Source organism: Eucalyptus grandis, chromosome 6 (assembly GCF_016545825.1).
Source record: "Eucalyptus grandis isolate ANBG69807.140 chromosome 6, ASM1654582v1, whole genome shotgun sequence".
Taxonomy (NCBI): Eukaryota; Viridiplantae; Streptophyta; class Magnoliopsida; order Myrtales; family Myrtaceae; genus Eucalyptus; species Eucalyptus grandis.
Window position 1 is genome coordinate 51,857,635 of NC_052617.1, and position 16,677 is coordinate 51,874,311.

General features: G+C 43.5%; 2 protein-coding genes across 3 annotated transcripts; both read right to left on the reverse strand.

Moving 5' to 3' along the window:
* Positions 1-613: 613 nt before the first annotated feature.
* LOC104450648 (probable pre-mRNA-splicing factor ATP-dependent RNA helicase DEAH5) lies at positions 614-6,883 on the reverse strand. Of its 2 annotated transcripts, XM_039314966.1 has the most exons (3): positions 3,426-6,883; positions 2,459-2,855; positions 614-883 (listed from the first exon to the last, which is right to left on the reverse strand). In XM_039314966.1, exons 1-2 carry the CDS (start codon positions 6,620-6,622, stop codon positions 2,462-2,464), a joined length of 3,591 nt encoding a protein of 1,196 aa, XP_039170900.1. In that variant the 5' UTR covers positions 6,623-6,883; the 3' UTR covers positions 614-883; positions 2,459-2,461. The 2 variants fall into 2 exon arrangements, with proteins under 2 accessions (XP_039170900.1, XP_010063603.1); XM_010065301.3 differs by lacking the exon at positions 614-883 and having other exon boundaries at positions 2,186-2,855.
* A 6,712-nt stretch (positions 6,884-13,595) lies between these two features.
* Positions 13,596-15,988, reverse strand: LOC104450646 (heat shock 70 kDa protein-like). The gene has a single exon (XM_010065297.3). It carries the CDS (start codon positions 15,738-15,740, stop codon positions 13,773-13,775), a length of 1,968 nt encoding a protein of 655 aa, XP_010063599.1. The 5' UTR covers positions 15,741-15,988; the 3' UTR covers positions 13,596-13,772.
* Between the last annotated feature and the right edge of the window lie 689 nt (positions 15,989-16,677).

The following is a 16,677-nucleotide window of genomic DNA, read 5'->3' on the forward strand; positions in this document are numbered from 1 at the left end:
TATTCCTAAAAAGCACACTCTTAAGTAGACTGAGGCAGGAAGAAACGCAAATTATTTAAGTCACCGGAAGTTATGACAAAATGCCATGGCCAACCATGTAGCTCGGATGTCTAGATACGCTTGCTTATCACAGAAAGGTCTGTCTAGCAGCATAACATCCGACATTCAACAGGAGGTCATCGCCTGACCAACCAATGTAAAATGGAATGCACTTTCATTGTCTCTGCAGAATCAAAAGCGATCTGCTGGAAGGGTCCTGATAACTGCAAATTAGACCTGATGCTGCGAATAATCTGTGTGAAGCAACAAAGGGATTTTGGAAGGGCAAAATTTGACCCGGGAATAGATTTTCACAATGAATAGAGGTTTGTGGAACGGCAGCTCTACATAAAGGAACTGTCCTCGAGCATTTCGCAGTATTTGATGTGGACCAACCATACCGCAACCAACTCATCATCCAACCCAATATACAAGTCCCGTCATATATGCAGATAAGTTGAGCAACTTAGCTTTACCTTCTAGTCATTGACATGGCTTAAAATAAGGGAAAAAATGTTGCCATCCTTCAAAACCCACAATTTTCTACACAAGAAAGCTCAGTATGCTTCTCAGCTACATTTTATTCACCAATCTTATATAATGGTTCAGGGGGAACAATCATATATAGAATAGTTCATGATTGACAACCAAACGAAAAACATTAAATTCTAGCTGCAGAGTGATGCTTACCTAACTGGAGGAGTAAATTACAACAACAGTAACATGACAATATTTAACTTTAGTTGCTGCAGCACAATGTTCAACCTAGCTGGAAGTGTTAGTCACGAGCAGAATCAAACATCCAGATGGATGCATAATTGTGGTCGCAGCTCAAAGAAAACACCTGTATGGCAAAGATCAACATAACTCCTAACTTGCAAAAGAATAGTAGGATGTTAATGCTATCTTTGGAAGGATGTGGATTTTAGACAAGGAAATGGAGGAAAGTCTTTGCTTTTCCCTCGACTTTCTCACAAAAATTTCAAATTGTATCACATTTTCCACACCCGCCTCTCATTTTCTCCCCTCTGCAACTTCCCAAACAAAGCCCTTGTAAGAAAAGCCACAGCATGCATGAAAAAAATAAATAAATAAGAAAGATAAATCAGCCTATTTAGGCCATCACATCCATAGTTAGCAAATTCATAATGATTAGAAGCTCCAGTTCTGTCTCATGGTCACAATCAATATCATCACTATCCACTATCCCTAATATCACCGCTATCCTTAAAATCGATATCATCAATCAGAAAATCTCAGGCCTGTCATCCAGGAAAACAACACTGTGGAGGAATTTAACAACAATAAGGTCACCATGGGAAAAGCCAAGACAGAGAGAAAACTTGGCATACTAAATCTCAGTAAAAGTAAATCACAGTGAAAATTTACCCAAGGAAATTCAAAATGAACAGGAAATTTTCCCAATTTCTCTTCCTATGAAGATTCTACCTACAGGCAGCATGGCGTTAGAAAACTAACATCCTTCCAACCTCATAGCTATAAATGATGTCAAAGGCTATGCCTCCAAAAAAGACAATTAAAAATCTTCTGTCCTGGTCTTCCCACTGGGGAGCGTAATAGATTGCATTCTTGGTCATTGGAGTGAAAGGCCAAACAAAAATAACAGTACCAATCAATAATTAGCTAGCAACCATCACATAGCGGCAGAGAATTTACAAATCCTTACAGGCAGGACCTCCTAACACCGGCAAGTCCATCACAAGCCAGGGCATAAATCAAAGGTAGTCAACAAAAACAGCAACCAGAAAACACTCTCTCACATGTTTTTATGTGGACATCAAACTTATCCTCTTCCAGCTTCCCCCTTAATATGATTAATTTACATTCAGTCACCAACAAATTCCAACTGAATAAGTGGAAGTCTTAAATCCTCACATTGCCATGAAATAGAAGATTTGTCATTTTCTTATGTGATAGGTTCTTAGTCCAAAACCATCCTTAAACACATCCAAAGCACCAACGCATTGAAAAGGATTTAGAGTCATGAAGTATCATTCAAAGTTGGCTGGCAAGAGTCCTTCAAATGTGCCAACTTGCCAAGCACAAAATTATACATAGATAGAACTTGAAGGACCCAATAATTAATTTATCTCCAGGCAGAGGGGCACATGCTTGTGACAAGCTATTCTCAAATATCCTCAACTATTTTAATCATCAAAACCAGTACATCCCTGAGGATTATCATTAATACAAGCTTAATGTGTTGTTCAACTCAAAAAGTTCAATAGGAAAAAACCGAAAATAGAAAGAGAAGATGCCTGTCAAACCAGAAAAGTTATTGAATTCATTATACCTCAGCAAAGGAGTTTTACAAATTACCTTCTGCTAAAAGTAAGATAGAAGCATTTACACGATGAAGCAAAATTGAGGACTACTCAGACAGAAATGTAAATCATACATGTCAAGCACGCCTTTTGCTGAGACGCCAAGAATTGGGTTCGTGGTATCTGTCATAAAGAGGTTCAATACGCTCTTGACGCTTCCGCTTGCTCATCTTGGTGGGATCTGAAACTTTGAAAAATCTTGGCGCCGCTTCAACAAGCCACTTAGGATCAATAACAGTTACCTCACGCATGTACTCCTTTGTGGTCATGACAAGCTCATGGTAAATAACCCAGTCAGGCTGTCTCTGGAAGAGAGCACTACTTGGATGTATATAAACTGGTTGATTCTCAACCAAGGTTCTGTAACCTTCTTGTGGGTCTTTTCGTGCCGCATGGAAGAAAAACCCTGCTGTTATTGCTTTCCTTATCTTTGTGAAGTTCTTTCCAGCACTGACAACATCCAGTTTATACCTGAAATGCATTGTCAAAATTAAATTAACCCAATGCTCCTTAAGGCACAAAAGTCAGGTGTGATGACCATAAGTTTACAGAACTCCAGATGTGACTCATTCTGTAGCTCAAAAGCAAATAGCACACAATTATACCTACAGAAGAAGTAGGAGAAAAATGAGTGCATTTAGATCCACTTAATAAAATTCTGCACAGTTTACCTTTGTTACCTTTTCTTAAGGATGGAAATAATTAATATAACAAACAACTCAAATTCAAGTCAACACAAATAACAATATGATCTATGGGCAGCATTATTGTAAAGTTCATAGTTTGAACTCACTATGGCATGGCACAAAGGGGGAGAGGCAGGTTATTAAAATTTACGCAGTAAGATGGGTACTCAACAGAAACAAAAAGAAGTAACTAGTAAAGTCTAATCACCAATAAGTCATATTATCATGTTGTCTAAATATGGTTGGACTCTTGAAATATGGAACAACAAAAACAAGTCTATGCAACAACAGCAACAAATTATACTAAAATTTGGAAGCAGAACAAAGATTTTAAAACACAAAGAAGAACACATACTTGTCCATGATGGTGAGAAGCTGCTTCCTAACATCCTGAGCCCTCCTCAGGGATCGAGACTGAACAAAATTCTCAAAGCACCATGGCCCAGAAAAATTCTTTGCTTTCCAAGCCTCATAAACCGCGAGAAGAGTCAAATGGTCTCCTTCCGGCTGAAAGAACTTGGCCCTCTTCTGATCTGCTTGGGCTTGTTTCTCTCTAGGCCTGTAGAAAATGTTTCCTGTCTGAATCATAGCAATGATGGTCAAAATCTCATCACTGCATCCCAAGTCTACACTAGCAAGAAGCATCTTCGACAAGGGCGGTTCCAGAGGAAATTCTGCCATTTTCCTTCCCAGTTTTGTGAGAAGCCCTTCCTCATCCAATGCTCCTAGACTATAGAGCTGTTCCATGGCAGAAATCAGAGCCTGGGGCGATGGCGGATCCATGAAATCAAAGGATAAAAGATCATTTATACCCATTGCCTTCAATGTAAGAGTAGTGAGACCAAGATTAATCCTTTGGATTTCAGGGACGGTGGTAGGGGACATTTCATTGCGGTACGCACTCTCTGTATAGAGGCGATAACATTTACCAGGCCCCGTACGCCCAGCACGTCCAGCTCGTTGCTTCGCGGATGCTTGTGAAATAGGAGTGATGACAAGTGAATCCAAACCTTGCTTTGGATTGTAGACATTCTGTTTAGCGAACCCTGGATCAACAACATAATAAATACCATCGATTGTGAGAGATGCTTCAGCTATGTTAGTGGCAACAACCACTTTTCTCTTCCCCGGAGGTGCAGGATCAAATATCCTTGACTGCATTTCACTGGGCAAGGCACTATAAACAGGTAAGATAATCAGCTCAGGAACATTCTTGCCTAATCCTTTCATCCTCTCATAAAGAGATTGGCAAGCAAAATCAATCTCCTCCTGACCAGTCAGGAAAACTAGGACGTCGCCTTCCGGTTCTGTCAAATGAATCTGCAAGACAGTAATAAGAGCTGCATCCAAATAATCACTTTCTGGTTGTTTGGTGTAAAGAATCTCCACTGGAAATGTTCTACCAGGGATGGTGAAGATATTGCAGTTGAAGAAATAACCAGAAAACTTTTCTGCATCCAATGTGGCAGATGTCACTATCAGCCGGAGATCAGGTCTCCTTTTCACGAGCTGCTTAAGCAGTCCAAAAAGGACATCAGTGTGTATAGTCCTCTCATGTGCTTCATCAAGCATGATTACTGAGTACTGGGACAGGTTCTCATCAATAAGAATCTCCCTAAGAAGCATACCATCAGTCATATACTTAATAACAGTGTCTGGTCCTGTGCAATCCTCAAATCGAATTGCATATCCAACCTCTTCCCCCAAACGACAACCAAATTCTTCAGCCACCCTCTTGGCAACAGACATTGCAGCCACCCTACGAGGCTGAGTGCATCCAATCTTACCCCTGGTGGTGTAACCTGCTTCAGCCAGATACTGAGTAACCTGAGTAGTTTTTCCAGAACCAGTTTCACCAATAACAACAAGAACTTGATTTTCATGTACGGCCTGCACAAGTTCTTTTTTCAACTTGTAAATGGGCAAACTCTGCCTCTGTTCCTGGATGGAGAGCTTCGACCTCTGCCCGAAAGTCAATGCTTTGCCAAAGGCATCCTTCTTCCACTCTGGCATATCGTAAGCTGACAGGCCAACGCCTCTGAGCTCCTGAGCGAGATGCCTCTCGCCTGTCTCTGGCATGGGATCTTCCCAAGGACGATTAAGATCCTTTGGAATGGAATCAAGCATCGTTCTCTGTTGCTGCTCCCGTACTTCTCTCCGCTCCTTTATAAGAGCAGACTGCAGTGCAGCAGCACGACTCAAGGACCCCTCCGGATTCTTGAAAATCTTCACCGGTGACATATCCACAGAATATCTGGTCTGCCCTTGCAAAAACGCAGGTTCATCCTCATTTAACTCAATCTCAAGCTCTTCCTCAGCTCCCTCCTCCTGATACACCATACCATCCCCTTCCTCATCATACATTGGGTATTCATTTACCTTCAACACGCCTGAAGCTACCAATTGCTTCGCTTCCCACCTCTCCGGTGAGCTCATCCTCTTCAAGGGTCGCCTCGATGGAGCCACATCATCTTCCTCCACAATTCTGATCCCAGAAAGACCTGTTCTGCCAACAGGCCCATCCCTTGACCCTGAAGTTGGATTAGCACGATAAGCATCATCATCGTCACTCTTCTTCAGCGGAAGCAAATCTTTTCCAGTGTCCTGATCCACGTCCCTCATGGAAAGACTCAATTTCTGACCAGAGATGGAAATCACCTTCACATAAACTTCCTGATCCCGCTTGACTACATCCTTCGCATTAGCAACCCTCCTGCTTGCCATCTGCGAAACATGCACCAACCCCTCCTTACCTCTAATGTCACTCAACTGAACAAAGCACCCCGTATCCATCACTCTAGAAACTCTCCCTCTATAAACCTTATATAGCTCGGGTTCATCGGAATTATACCTCCCATTCCTTCTATCTCTAGTGTCTTCTCTATCATCCTCATGATCTTCATAGCCATCCTTTCGACTTCTCTCATACTGATCTCTATGCCTTCCCCTTCTATCAACCTCCTCATGATCCCTGTCTCTATCTCTATCTCTATCTCTATGTCTATCTCTGTCTCTGTCTCTTTCTTTATCCCTATGCCCTCCCTCGCTTCTCCTATCATACCTATCCCGGTGTCTCTCTCTCCTGTCTCTGTCCCTGTCCCTGTCCCTATCCCTATCTCTCCCTTCCTTCTCATACTCTCCACCCTCTCTCCTCCGCTGTTGCACCTCCAACTCAAGCTCCCTCTCCAGGTCCTTCACCCTCTCTCTACTGTCAGCAATCCCCAAAGCCTTGAACTGACCTTTAGAACCACCCTCCCCGTCGTCGCCTCTCTTTCCCTGCTGCTTATCGGCCCCATCACTCGGAGGCAAAATCGCGTGAATGATCGTGAGAAGAGTACGTACGAAGTAGTCGGGCATTTCGGCTCCGTTCTCCTTGAGCTTGGCATCGAATTCGTCGACCGTCTCGCAGTTCCGGCCCAGCTCGGTGATGAATTCGGCAAGCACCTTGTCGCCGAAGCCTAAGTGAGTCTCGAGCTCGGAGCAAACCTTGGAGACCAGCGATAGGTACTCCAATTTCTTCAGGTCGTCATCGGCGGCCGCGGCGGCGGGCATGTTTCCCGGCGGGCGCGGAGAGAAGGAAGAGTTCCGTTAGGGTTTTCGAACGAAAGGGAAAGTTGAGCTACGGAGGGCTCGATCGATCAGGGGAACAGCAGATCCCTCGAGATGCAAGAGAGGATAGGAAACCCTAGAATTCGAGATTGGAACGTTGATTTGGATTAGCAGGAGGAGGAGGAGGAGGAGGAGGATGAGGATGGAAACCGAAGTTTCATCCGGGCTTTGCAGATTAGGGAAACGACGTCAGCGTTGGCGGTTGCACTTTTGATCCCGAATTTATAGAATTCTTTCGATCGTACCCTTCGCCATTAGCATTTTATGCATACATTCGAGCGAAAATAGGTTTTTTTTTTTTTTTTTTTTGGGTCAGTGAGCGAAAATAGGTTTAGAAAAAATCGTCATGAGAGTGGGGGGAAAAAATTATTTCGTAAAATCCTCTAACTTATACAGGAATGGTAAATTAATCATTTTTTAATTAGATTTTTTTTTCCGACCATGCATGAGTAAGCATTCAACCTTCATAAATAATGTCATATTTGTTTGAGCGAAATAATTTTTCCATAAATTAGTTTTTTGGACTTTTACATGTATGATTTGCTGAAAAATTATTGGTCAACGAAATATCATTTACAATTAAAGAAAACGTGTATGCTTAAAGTTAGGAAGATGAATTTCCAATCCAAAAGGGGGAAAATATGTTTTTTTTTTAAATGAATTTCTAAAAAGTATCTTCTTTTATCATGAATTTTTTCTCAAAATAGGTGTTATCTTATATTACTTTTGAAGAAGGTATAACATGCATTTTTTTTATGAGGCAATAAATTAGTAAATGCCAACTCGAGCTTCAAAGCAAGGCATATTCTAATTAAAAAGTGCATATGGATCCTTGAACGCGTGGTGAATTGGAGGGCGGGGGAAATGTTGAATTATGACTCGAGTTTGAGTGTTTACAAAAATGTGATTTGCTAGAATTACAAAAAAGGAAATGATTAAAAGAGGAATTTTTCTTCTTTTGAGTGAAGCTACCGAAGCCCATGCGCTGCCGAAATCCTTTCAACGTGAAGCCGAAGCAAAATTGTGGTGGGCCCAGGTCATGACCTGGGCACACTTATAAAAGAGTTTCTTTTTCTTTTCGGTGTGTTGCTGTCGCATGTCCACGAGAGAAACGAAGCTTGCCACGAAAGAGAGAAAAAACTCTACGAAGTCGCACACGATCGTTGAAGCCGCTAGTCGCGCAAAGCTTTGAAGAGACACGTGAAGCTGTACGTAGAGCGTTTTATTTTGAGCTTGAACGAGTGGTAATTTTGTGTCGTGAGTTTTATTCCCAATGAGTTGTTTATTTATAAACACTTTGGGTTTTTGGTTAAATCTGGTGTGAAAACACTTCAACGATTGAAGCGATTATAAACTCGATTCTCCAATTTTAGTGATTATTTGCCGCTGGCTCTCCCCGTGAATGTAGATATCGATACTCGGACCAAATCACGTAAATTCCCGGTGTCCTTATTTTTCTCGTTTATTTCTCTGGGGTAATTTCGTGTTGACGTAAATTGCAAGATCATCGCGTATTATATCCCAACAATTGGTATCAGAGTTTGGGGTTGGATTTCTTGATTGTAATTTGGAGCTTTTGCTTATCTGATTATTATCTGAAAATTCTGTTATTGCAATTATGTTTGAAAGGAAATCTGAGATTGAAAAATTTAATGGGAGTAACAACTTTGTGTTATGGAGCATTAAAGTGCGAGCTTTATTGACAACACAAGGTTTGGCTAAGGCACTGGATGGTGAGGATGAGTTGTGAGTTGCCGATTATAATGAAAGCCTCTAAGATAGGGTAGAGCTGATTGAAAAGGCAAAGAGTATAATCCTGATAAATTTGACGGATGAGGTCTTTGCTGAGAAGAAGGATGCCGCAGTGTTATGGGCAAAACTTCAAGCACTTTATGTGAAGAAAGGTTTGCATAATCGCTTGTATATGCTGAAAAAGATGTTTCAATTTAGATATACTGAAGGTACATCTATCAGAACCCACCTAGATGAATTTAATAAACTCATGTTGGATCTGAAGAATGTTGGTAAGATACTTGATAATGAAGAACAGGGCATGATATTGTTAGCTACTTTACCAGAGTCATGGGAGCACTGTACCGATTCACTGTTGCAGGGGCGTACTACTATTACCTCAGAGGAGATAAAGTCCGCATTATTCTCTAAGGAGTGGCAGAGAAAGTTGCGAGATGATGGTCTAGCGAAAGGAGCAACGCAATCACTAACGATTTGGGGTAAAGAACAACATCGAAAGCCTAGTAACAGCAAAAATAAAAGCAGATCAAAATTATGCCATAGAAAGTCCAAGGAACGCGTGAAGCGTGAAGTGCTTTGAGTGTCACGAGGAGGGGCACATCAAGAGAGATTGTCCAAAGCGGAGAAATAAAGTTGATAGGCAGAATGCCACAAGTAGTGTGGCAAACATTGTTGAGGGGAGCAATAGGGATGCAGAAGCTGTTTTATGTGTAACTGTTATTTCATCAGGAGACGAATGGGTGCTAGATTCGAGGTGTTCTTATCATATGACGCCTCATAAGAATTGGTTTACTACTTACCAGACTGCATATGGTGGTAGGGTTCTTTTGGGAAATAATGCAGTCTGTAAGGCTGTGGGGATAGGGACAATTCGAATTCGGATGCATGATGGGGTGATTTGCACATTAACAGATGTGAGGCATGTACCGGAGCTCAAAAAGAACCTTATTTCTCTGCGGACACTCAATGACACCGGGTATAAGTACACCGCTGAAGGTGGAATACTGAAGATCTCTTGAGGTGCCATGACAGTGATGAAAGGGAAGAAAGTGAATACTCTCTATCATTTACTAGAGAGACCGTGACCGAAACCGCTACAGTTTCATCAGGTGAGTCAGACTCTAATTTAACTCAATTATGGCATATGCGTTTAGGGCACATGAGTGAGGATGTATGACGACACTGAGTGAAGGGGGTTGTTGAATGGTCAAAAGACAGGGAAGCTGGACTTATGTGAGCATTGCATCTATGGGAAGCAACACCGAGTTAAGTTTACTACAGCTATTCATTCAACCAAACGACCAGTTGAATATATTTATTTAGACGTCTGGGGCCCGTCTTCGATTCCTTCAAAAGGAGGTGCCCGATATATGCTAACTTTTATCAACGATTATTCGAGGAAAGTATGGGTATACTTTCTTAAACATAAATATGATGTGTTCGATCGATTCAAGAAATTTAAGGCATTGATTGAGAAGTAGTTAAGCAGATCAAGTGCCTGAGAACTGATAATGGCATGAAATTTTGTGGTAAAGATTTTACTGAGTTCTGCCAGAAAGAGGGTATTGTAAAACACGACACAGTACCTGGGACACCAAAGCAGAATGGCGTGGCAAAATGGAAGAATAAAACTTTGCTTGAGCTAGCTCGATGCATGCTTTCGCATGTAGGACTTGGCAAGGAATTTTGGGCTGAAGCAGTAAACATGTCATGTTACCTGGTTAATTGATCTCCATCATCTGCTATCGAGTGGAAGACTCCTAAAGAAGTATGGTCGAGGAAACATGTTGATTATTTCGGATTACAAATATTCGGATATCCTGCGTATGCTCATGCGAGTAATAGTAAGCTTGAGCCGAAGGTGAAGAAGTGCATATTTATGGATTATGCACATGCGGTGAAAGGCTACCAGCTGTAGTGCACCGATCCCAGATCACCCAGTTTTATAATCAGTAGAGATGTGATATTTGACGAGACTGCAATGCACAGAGGAGTTCTGAGACACAACTAACAAAAGATCATGGTGTCATTAGCGAGGTGGAGCTTCAGGTGGAGATTCCAGAGACCTCGAAGGTAACAAAAGTTGAGACTGCAGATGAGGCCGCAATTCCTGAAGTCAGTGATAGTGAACAACCAGCAAAGCCGCAGCAGACTATAGCTGCAGATAGACAGAGAATGCAAATTAAATCACTGGTACGTTATAATTATACAAATATTGCTTATGCATTAACTGTAGGTGATGAGGTGAAGACAGATGAGCCTTCGTCTTACTCTGAAACGATGGCTAGTTCGGAGTTGTCGCAGTGGTTAGGGGCTATAAGTGAAAAGATGGAATCACTCCATCGAAATTAGACATGAGAGCTGGTCAAAGTACTCAAGAGCCAAAAGATTGTTGGAAGTAAATGGGTCTTCAAACGAAAATGGGCATTCCCGGTGTCGAGGCAGCGAGGTATAAGGCGAGACTTGTGGCAAAGGGACATATGAGGGCATTGACTACAATGAGGTGTTTTCTCCTGTGATAAGACATACTTCTATTCATGTTTTACTTGCCTTAGTTGCTTCGTAGGATCTCAAGTTAGAGCAGCTAGATGTGAAAACTGCGTTTCTTCATAATGAGTTGGAGGAGCAGATTTATATGAGGCAAACGGAGAGATTTGCTATTCTGAGTAAGGAATATTATGTTTGCTTGTTAAAGAAATCTTTGTATGGGCTGAAACAGTCTCCTAGACAGTGGTATAAAAGTTTTGATACTTTTATGGCTAGTCAAGACTACACAAAAAGTCAGATAGATAGTTGTGTTTACTTTAGGAGATTGGAGAATGGTTCTTTAATTGATCTACTTTTATATGTTGATGATATACTGATAGCAGCCAAGAATATGTCTGATATTGATGTGCTGAAGAGGCAGTTAAATGCTAAATTTGATATGAAAGATTTAGGTGTTGCAATGAAAATTTTGGGTATGGAGATTTTGCGTAACAGGACTTTTACGTCTATCTCAAAAGAAATATATTGAGAAAATCGTAGCACGTTTTAATATGCAGTTAGCAAAATCTGTAAGTACACATTTAGTAAAGCACTTTAAATTTTTAGATAAATTATCATCGTAGACTGAGGAGGAGGAGGAGGAGGAGCATATGTTCTGCGTTCCTTATTCTAGTGCCGTGGGTAGTGCTGTGAGCGTGGTTAGTCGCTATATGAAGCGTCCTAGTAAAGCTCATTGGGAAGCTGTGAAGTGGATCCTCAAATATTTGAAGGGGACAACAAACGTGGGTATAGTATACCAAAGGGACAACAATGGCAGTGAGACCATTGGTTTTGTGGATTCGAATCACGCCCGTGATTTAGATGATTGCAAGTATTTAGTGAGACCATTGGTTTTGTGGATTCGAATTACGCCTGTGACTTGGATGATTGCAAGTATTTAGCAGGGTATGTGTTTATGCTAGCGGGTTGTGTAGTTAGTTGGAAAGTATCCTTATAGGATTACATTACCTTGTCTTCGACTGAGGCAGAGTACATGGCACTAACCTTTGTAGCGAAGGAGGCAATATGGTTACAAAGTTTGCTCTTGGACTTTGGGTTAGAACGGAAAAGTGTGGATATATATGTGATAACTAAAATGTAATATATTTGGCGTATAATCCAGTTTATCACGAGCGAACTAAGCATATCAACATCAAGTACTACTTTATCCGAGATGTCTTAGCTAAGGGTATTGTTACTGTTAAGAAGATTGCTACAGCAGATAACCCAGCAGACATGATGACTAAGTCTGTTCCTTTGGTGAGACATGATAACTAAGTATGTTCCTTTGGCGAAGCTCAAGCTTTGCTTGAGCTCTATCGACGTTTGTGGAGAGTAAGCATCTGTTGGGGCGTTGGGAGAGTAGCATGGGTAATAAGCACTATAATTTGGTTTCAAACATCAAGCCAAGGTGGAGAATTATTGAATTATGACTCGAATTTGAGTGTTTACAAAAATGTGATTTGCTAGAATTATAAAAAAGGAAATGATTAAAAGAGGAATTTTTTCTTCTTTGGAGTGAAGCTACCGAAGCCCATGCCCTGTCGAAATCCTTTGGCATGAAGCCCTCACACGTGAAAAAGAGAAATAGGTGGGCCCAGAGTCAAAGTGTTGACTTTGGGCGCATACACACACATTAAGCATGAAGCCGAAGCAAAATCGTGGTGGGCCCAGGTCAAAGTTTGACCTGGGCACACGTATAAAAGAGTTTCTTTTTCTTTTCGGTGTGTTGCTGTCACACGTCACGAGAGAAACGAAGCTTGCCGCGAAAGAGAGAAAAAAACCCTACGAAGCCGCATGCAATCGTTGAAGCCGCTAGCCACACGAAGCTTTGAAGAGACACGTGAAGTTATACGTAGAGCGTTTTATTCTGAGCTTGAACGCGTGGTAATTTTGTGTCGTGAATTTTATTTCCAAATGAGATGTTTAGTTATAAACACTTTGATTTTGAGTTAAATCTAGGTGTGGGAAACACTTAAGCAATTGTAAACTCTGATTCTCCTATTTTAGTGGATTATTTGCTACTGGCCTTCCCCATGATATAGGTACAAATACTCTGATCGAATCACGTAAATTTCTAGTGTTTTTATTTTTCTTATTTATTTTTTTGGGTGATTTCACGTTGACGTAAATTGCAAGATCTTGTCGTTTCCACGTATTATATCCCAATATAAATGATGACTTACAGTAAATTCTCGATGCGGCGATAAATTCCTTTAGCTGATAATAGATCATGCATTAAAAAAAAAAACTGTCGAACCGGTGAGAGTAAACTCTCGTTCTCGAAGATAGGGGTGATCTGTCGAACCATTGAGAGTAAAATCCGTTTCATCGTTCAATCCAATTGGGCTGAATCCTTCCTAGAAATCGGATTTGGTCTAGCTCTCGATCAGAATTGTGATATGCTGTTCATCAAAACTTAATCCCTATTGTTTTAGCTTTGCTAATATAATAACTTTTGAGCCGTTATAAAAATAGTAATTCAGAATAAACCGTTATTCTCATAATAAATTAAAAATCGTCACCTAATCATTTATCATTAATTTGATTAATGATAGTTAATTCCAACAACACAACAACTTGTTATGAGACATTGTAAACATTTAAATTACCGTAGTGTAGAAAATATGCAAGACACTTTAGAGCAACACACCATTTCCTGCATTTTTTACAACAACTTAGGCCCGAAAAACAAACACAAAACAGGAGGACAACCAAGAAGAGAAGGAAAGAAACGGACGACTGACGTCAAGAAGCACAACAGAACATCCAGCAACCAAAAAGATCCCTCCTAAGCTATTTCTCATCCTCATCATCAGTCAACCTCTTCAATCTTAGGCCCTGCTTCACCACCGAACCCGCCACCGCCTCTCGGCACATCGCCGTCGGCACCACCCATCGGCCCGTCACTGCCGCCCTGATACATCTTCGATATGATCGGACCGCACAGCGCCTCCAACTCCTTCAGCTTGTCCTCGAACTCATCCACCTCGGCCAGCTGGTTTCTGTCAAGCCACTCGATCACCTCGTCCACAGCCTTCTCGATTTTCTGCTTATCCTCTGGGTTCAACTTCCCAGCGATCTTGTCGTCCCGGACGGTGGTCCGCATGTTGTAAGCGTAGTTCTCCAGCGAGTTCTTCGCCTCGACCTTGCGCTTCACCTCCTCGTCCTCAGCCTTGTACCGCTCCGCCTCCTTCACCATTCGCTCAATGTCGTCCTTGCTCAGCCGGCCCTTCTCGTTGGTGATGGTGATCTGGTTCCTCGTTCCAGCCGTTTTGTCCTCTGCTGACACATTCAGGATACCGTTCGCGTCGAGGTCGAAGCACACGTTGATCTGTGGCACTCCCCTTGGCGCCGGTGGGATCCCCTTGAGCTCGAACGTGCCTAGAAGGTTATTGTCCTTGGTCCGCGCCCGCTCGCCCTCGTACACCTGGATCAGCACGCCGGGCTGGTTATCTGAGTAGGTCGAGAAGACCTGCTCCTTCTTGGCGGGGATGGTGGTGTTCCTGGGGATGAGCGCGGTCATGACCCCGCCAGCAGTCTCGAGGCCAAGGCTGAGCGGCGTGACATCGAGCAGCAGCAAGTCCTGGACTTTCTCGCTGCCCTCGCCGGTCAGGATCGCGGCCTGGACTGCCGCCCCATAGGCGACCGCCTCATCGGGGTTGATGCTCTTGCACAGCTCTTTCCCGTTGAAGAAGTCCTGCAGGAGTTGCTGGATTTTCGGGATCCTCGTTGAGCCTCCGACTAGGACGACCTCGTCAACTTGGCCCTTATCAATCTTCGCATCTCTCAGGCACTTCTCAACGGGCTCCATGCACTTCAGGAACAAGTCCATGTTCAATTCTTCGAAACGGGCCCGAGTGATGGTGGTATAGAAGTCGGTGCCTTCGAAGAGCGAGTCGATCTCGATGGTGGTCTGTGTGGTCGAGGACAGCGCACGCTTAGCACGCTCGCACGCAGTCCTCAGCCGGCGGAGCGACCGTGCGTTGCCGCTGATGTCCTTCTTGTACTTCCGCCGGAATTCCTGGACGCAGTGGTTGACAAGGCGGTTGTCAAAGTCCTCGCCGCCAAGGTGGGTGTCGCCGGCAGTGGCCTTGACCTCGAAGATGCCCTCCTCAATGGTGAGGAGGGAGACGTCGAAGGTGCCGCCACCAAGGTCGAAGATGAGGACGCTTTTCTCGCCAGTGCTGGAGGCCTTCTTGTCGAGGCCGTAAGCGATGGCGGCGGCAGTGGGCTCGTTGATCATGCGAAGGACGTTGAGGCCAGCGATGGCGCCGGCATCCTTGGTAGCCTGGCGCTGGGAGTCGTTGAAGTAGGCGGGGACGGTGACGACGGCGTTGTTGACGGGGTGGCCGAGGAAGGCCTCAGCGACCTCGCGCATCTTGGTGAGGACCATGGACGAGATCTCCTCAGGGGAGAACTGCTTCTCCTCGCCCTTGTGGGAGACGACGATCATGGGCTTGTCGCCTGGGCCGGCAACGACCCTGAAGGGCCAGTGCTTCATGTCGGACTGGACGGAGGGGTCGGAGAAGCGGCGGCCGATGAGGCGCTTGGCGTCGAAGACGGTGTTGTGGGGGTTCATGGCGACCTGGTTCTTGGCGGCGTCCCCGATGAGGCGCTCGGTGTCGGTGAAGGCGACGTAGGACGGGGTGGTGCGGTTGCCCTGGTCGTTGGGGACGATCTCGACGCGGTCGTGCTGCCACACGCCGACGCAGCTGTAGGTGGTGCCGAGGTCGATGCCGATGGCCTTGCCTTCCTTGCCTTCCGCCGGTTTCGCCGCCATTAATTACCTTTCGTCGATGTTCTAGGAGGTTTAGGCCGACTGAGGGTTCTTGGTCGGCTTTGATTTAGACGTGCGAGAGAGAGGGAGAGGGAGAGGGAGAGGGACTGGGTGGTGCGTGACGATGAAGAGAGAAAGAGGTCCGGGAATCTCTCTTTATTAGAGCGCGAGCGTCGAAGAAGACGGCTTGCATGCAGGGGAGAGTTCCGGTGGGAGGAGCGGGAGGGTGACAGGTGGGAGATGAGTCGACACTGGAGTTAAATCCGAGTTCGGCTGGAGAGTTCTGGAACGGCGGTTAGAACGATTTTGAACTCCACGGAAGCACCGATTGCTTATGAGTAGATTGGTCGGGCCAGGTTTGGATGGGTCGAAAATGACCAGGCTTAAATTGATCCATTATCATGTAATAAAAATAGTAATTCATGTCCAATCCGATGCACACCCGATCTCACACATTGTTGCCAAGACACTTTTATATTTAATTCAACGTAAAAAAACTCATCCCGAAACTCGGGTAAGAGAACGGAGTAAATAAGCACGAGACCAAATTTGGGCTTGAGAAAGTGCAGTGGAGTCATTGAATTAGGCCTAAATAAATTATGAACCCATTTAACGCACTTATTCTCCATTGTCATTCTATACTTGCCCGCAAGTAAAAGTGCCAGAGTGAGAATATGAGTAAAATTAAAACAAAAGTTTCACATATATTTCCCAAAAAAAGCATTATCATTCTATACTTGTCCGCAAGTAAAAGTTCCAGAGTTAGAATATAAGTAAAATCAAAACAAAAGTTTCACTTATATTTCCCAAAAAAAGCATTATCATTCTATACTTTCCCCATTGTCATTCTATACTTGCCCCAAGTAAAAGTGGGTGAGCAGGCACTTGTTAAGTGATACTTTCCCCATTGTCATTCTATACTTGCCCCCAAGTAAAAGTG

What these genes read in the sequence shown, in the direction of transcription:
- LOC104450648 (XM_039314966.1), bottom strand. Translation starts at nt 6,622, where the DNA reads ATGCCCGCCGCCGCGGCCGCCGATGACGACCTGAAGAAATTGGAGTAC. An exon ending in CTTCTCACCATCATGGACAA is followed by an intron (nt 2,856 to 3,425) that starts GTATGTGTTCTT and finishes AATGCATTTCAG; the next exon opens with GTATAAACTGGATGTTGTCA.
- LOC104450646 (XM_010065297.3), bottom strand. Translation starts at nt 15,740, where the DNA reads ATGGCGGCGAAACCGGCGGAAGGCAAGGAAGGCAAGGCCATCGGCATC.